General features: G+C 45.0%; 1 protein-coding gene across 1 annotated transcript; it reads left to right on the forward strand.

Moving 5' to 3' along the window:
* Positions 1-187: 187 nt before the first annotated feature.
* On the forward strand, positions 188-3,315 carry LOC107576807 (DNA replication licensing factor mcm2; the record flags this gene model as incomplete). The annotated part of the gene is made up of 9 exons (XM_016262938.1): positions 188-379; positions 469-562; positions 650-900; positions 1,048-1,174; positions 1,373-1,485; positions 1,960-2,202; positions 2,364-2,546; positions 2,672-2,827; positions 2,937-3,315. Coding segments are annotated over 9 exons (1,470 nt in total), but the record flags the coding sequence as incomplete, so codon positions are not given.
* Between the last annotated feature and the right edge of the window lie 104 nt (positions 3,316-3,419).

Raw genomic sequence — 3,419 nt, forward strand, 5'->3', positions numbered from 1 at the left:
GGATATTTTCCACCCCTTTGCAACCCTAATCACAACAACTTATATTTATATCACAATAAGTAATATTCAAGCAAAATGTGTCCATCTAAATGTGTATTTATTTATTTTTCCACTATATAACATTGCAAGTAATCATTTTTAATATATATTTAAATACTGTATATCCTCAAATGGTTTATTTTTGCAGGAGCTCACAGGAATCTACCACAACAACTACGACGGCTCTCTCAACATGGCTAACGGCTTCCCTGTCTTCGCTACTGTAATCCTGGCCAATCACATCGCCCGTAAGGATGAGGGCGTGGCCGTGGCGGAGCTCACTGATGAAGACATCAAAGCCATCATGGCTCTGTCCAAAGACGAGCGCATCGGAGAACGGGTGAGCGATGGTCACATATCAAAGTTTGAGCTTGAACTTCTGAGTATATCGTAACGTTTCCCAGATTAAGCTTAATTTTCCTCCTACAGATTTTCGCAAGTATTGGTCCGTCCATCTATGGGCACGAAGACATCAAACGCGGTCTGGCGCTTGCTCTGTTTGGCGGCGAAGCCAAGAATCCAGGTATCCTGCTCATGCTCCTTTCACAGCTGTTAATTTACACGTCTGAGTCCTTTAAATTGCTCAATTGTCTTCTGGCTCCCTAAACAGGTGGGAAGCACAAGGTGCGTGGTGATATTAACGTTCTCCTATGTGGAGATCCAGGCACAGCCAAGTCCCAGTTCCTAAAGTACGTCGAGAAGGTTTCGAGTCGCGCGGTCTTCACTACAGGCCAGGGCGCTTCCGCCGTGGGTCTGACGGCTTACGTGCAACGTCATCCTGTGACTCGAGAGTGGACGCTGGAGGCGGGAGCGTTGGTGCTGGCGGACCGAGGTGTCTGCCTCATTGATGAGTTTGATAAGGTGAGCGAATGTTAAAATTGGTGCCGTGTGTTGAGTTGGGAAAGGTTATAGCTTTAAAGACGTTTTTGATGCACTGTTCCACCAATTTTTGGACAAGCAATTTTTAGGCGAATAGTTTAGTGAACCTGTGTTTTCTTCATTTTTAAGATGAACGATCAGGACAGGACCAGCATCCACGAGGCCATGGAGCAGCAGAGCATCTCCATTTCTAAAGCTGGGATTGTCACATCGCTGCAGGCTCGCTGCACTATCATCGCTGCCGCCAACCCTATCGGTGCGTTCTGGGAGCGTTTTAATGAAAGTTTAAATGAGGGTCATAACTTCAATTTTGAGACACTTCAAACACTTCAAGAGTTGCGTGTTTAATCTGAAGCACAGTCATGTTCTTAATTACTTGCTGCTGGACTAAAAGTTGCAGCAAAGTTTTTGGCAGCAGTAATTTTTCTTATGAAAGTGTTCTTTCTCTTAAAAGGTGGGCGTTACGACCCGTCGCTCACGTTCTCGGAAAACGTGGACCTGACAGAGCCCATCATTTCTCGATTTGACGTTCTGTGTGTTGTAAGAGACACCGTCGACCCTGTGCAGGTAAGTCCGTTGATGTCTTAGGAGCGTTAACACTGCGTTTTCAACTGAAAATGTAAAACTTTTTATGCATTTTGGCTGTTCATTTACTTTTTTTGGGGGCCTGAAGATGTGAACATTTGAAAACTGTTGGTTTTCAAAGGGCCGGTTTTGGAAAACGATACCGTTATCGTCTCTGTGTAAACTACAGAAACACAAATTTGTGAAAACTGCGACGTGTTCAGTCTATAGGTACATGCGCAGGTGTGTATTGTTTCTTTGCAATGTGACATTGCCATCTACTGGCCTGGCATGCATACAGCATTTTTAGCCATTTTCGCAGATCCGTGTAAATGGGGATTATTTTGACAACGTTGTCGTCTGTACGCGAAACTTTTCAAAAAGGCTAACCTTGCCACTTTTAGTACATTGTTGTTGTGTAAACACATCCTGCCCAAACTTTGCCAATCTCTTTACCCATAATTCTCTTCGGTTTAGGATGAGATGCTGGCACGCTTCGTGGTAAGCAGCCACATCAAACATCACCCGAGCAACAAAGAAGGGGGCGTGGCCAGTCTTGAGGAGGTGGTGCTGCCAAACACCTTCGATGTCCCACCCATCCCTCAGGAGCTGCTCAGGAAGTACATCATGTATGCGAAAGAACGCGTGCGACCAAAACTTAATCGGATGGACCAGGACAAAGTGGCCCGAATTTACAGCGACCTTCGAAAAGAGTCTATGGTAAGAGTTGCATTTGAAGCTAAAGGCAATTTGAAGAAGTTCCACAATTTTTCAAACCATTCAGCAGTTTTTTTTCCCCCAAAATGTGCACAAAAAATGCGTCCATCTGGGTGTAGTTATCACTGAAATGTCAGCGAGTAATCATGTATGTTGTATTGCAGGCTACGGGAAGTATCCCAATCACCGTGCGTCACATAGAGTCCATGATCCGCATGGCCGAGGCACACGCCCGCATGCATCTGCGGGACTATGTGCTGGAGGACGACGTGAACATGGCTATCCGTGTCATGCTGGAAAGCTTCATCGACACGCAGAAGTTCAGCGTGATGAGGAGCATGCGGAAGGTGAGCAAACTGATCTGGCAACGGTTTTCCATGTGTACTTCGCTGCGCATGTCTTGCGATTGCAAGGAGTCTGTCTGATCCTGCTCAAGTTGGTAACCGAAGTCGCATTTATTGCATTTCTACAGACGTTCGCACGGTATCTGGCCTTCAGACGAGACAACAACGAGCTGTTGCTCTTCATCCTGAAGCAGCTGGTTTCCGAGCAGGTCGCATATCAGCGCAACCGTTACGGAGCCCAGCAGGACACCATCGAGATTCCTGAGAAGGATCTGGTGGACAAGGTAACTAATAGATGTTTAAATCGAAAAGTCCCCATAAGTACTATATTACAGAGATATTACACGTGTCATTCGCAAATTTGAGTTGTAATGCCACCATTTTTGTCCTCAGGCCCGACAGATTAACATCCACAACCTGTCTGCGTTTTACGACAGCGAGTTGTTCCGCTCGAACAGATTCTCCCACGACGCCAAGAAAAAGCTCATCGCACAGCAGTTCTAGGCATTCGTTTTGGATTTGTTTGCAAGGAGTTGCGTAGAATCCCTTGGACTTGTATATATTCCGTCATGCAGTTGTCGGATTGAATGTTGTTTTTGGTCCTTTCATGAACTTGTTACCGTAGTCATTACGGTTGTAGTGATCTGCTTGGCTCACGCAGTCTTGTTGGCTGTCATTCTTGAAATTTCTCTAGTGTCAGTTTTGCAGAAGTACTGCATGTATCGAATTTGTGATGTAAAAAATAAATAAAACTTTTGTATTCTGTTCTGAACAATAAATCTTAAGCTGTGTATGTAATTGGCTGTTTAGAATTATTATAGTTAGGGATGTACGATATATCGGCCACCATATCGGTATCGGCTGATAAATGCTCAT

Source organism: Sinocyclocheilus grahami, unplaced genomic scaffold, assembly GCF_001515645.1.
Source record: "Sinocyclocheilus grahami isolate Dianchi unplaced genomic scaffold, SAMN03320097.WGS_v1.1 scaffold4372.1, whole genome shotgun sequence".
NCBI lineage: Eukaryota > Metazoa > Chordata > Actinopteri > Cypriniformes > Cyprinidae > Sinocyclocheilus > Sinocyclocheilus grahami.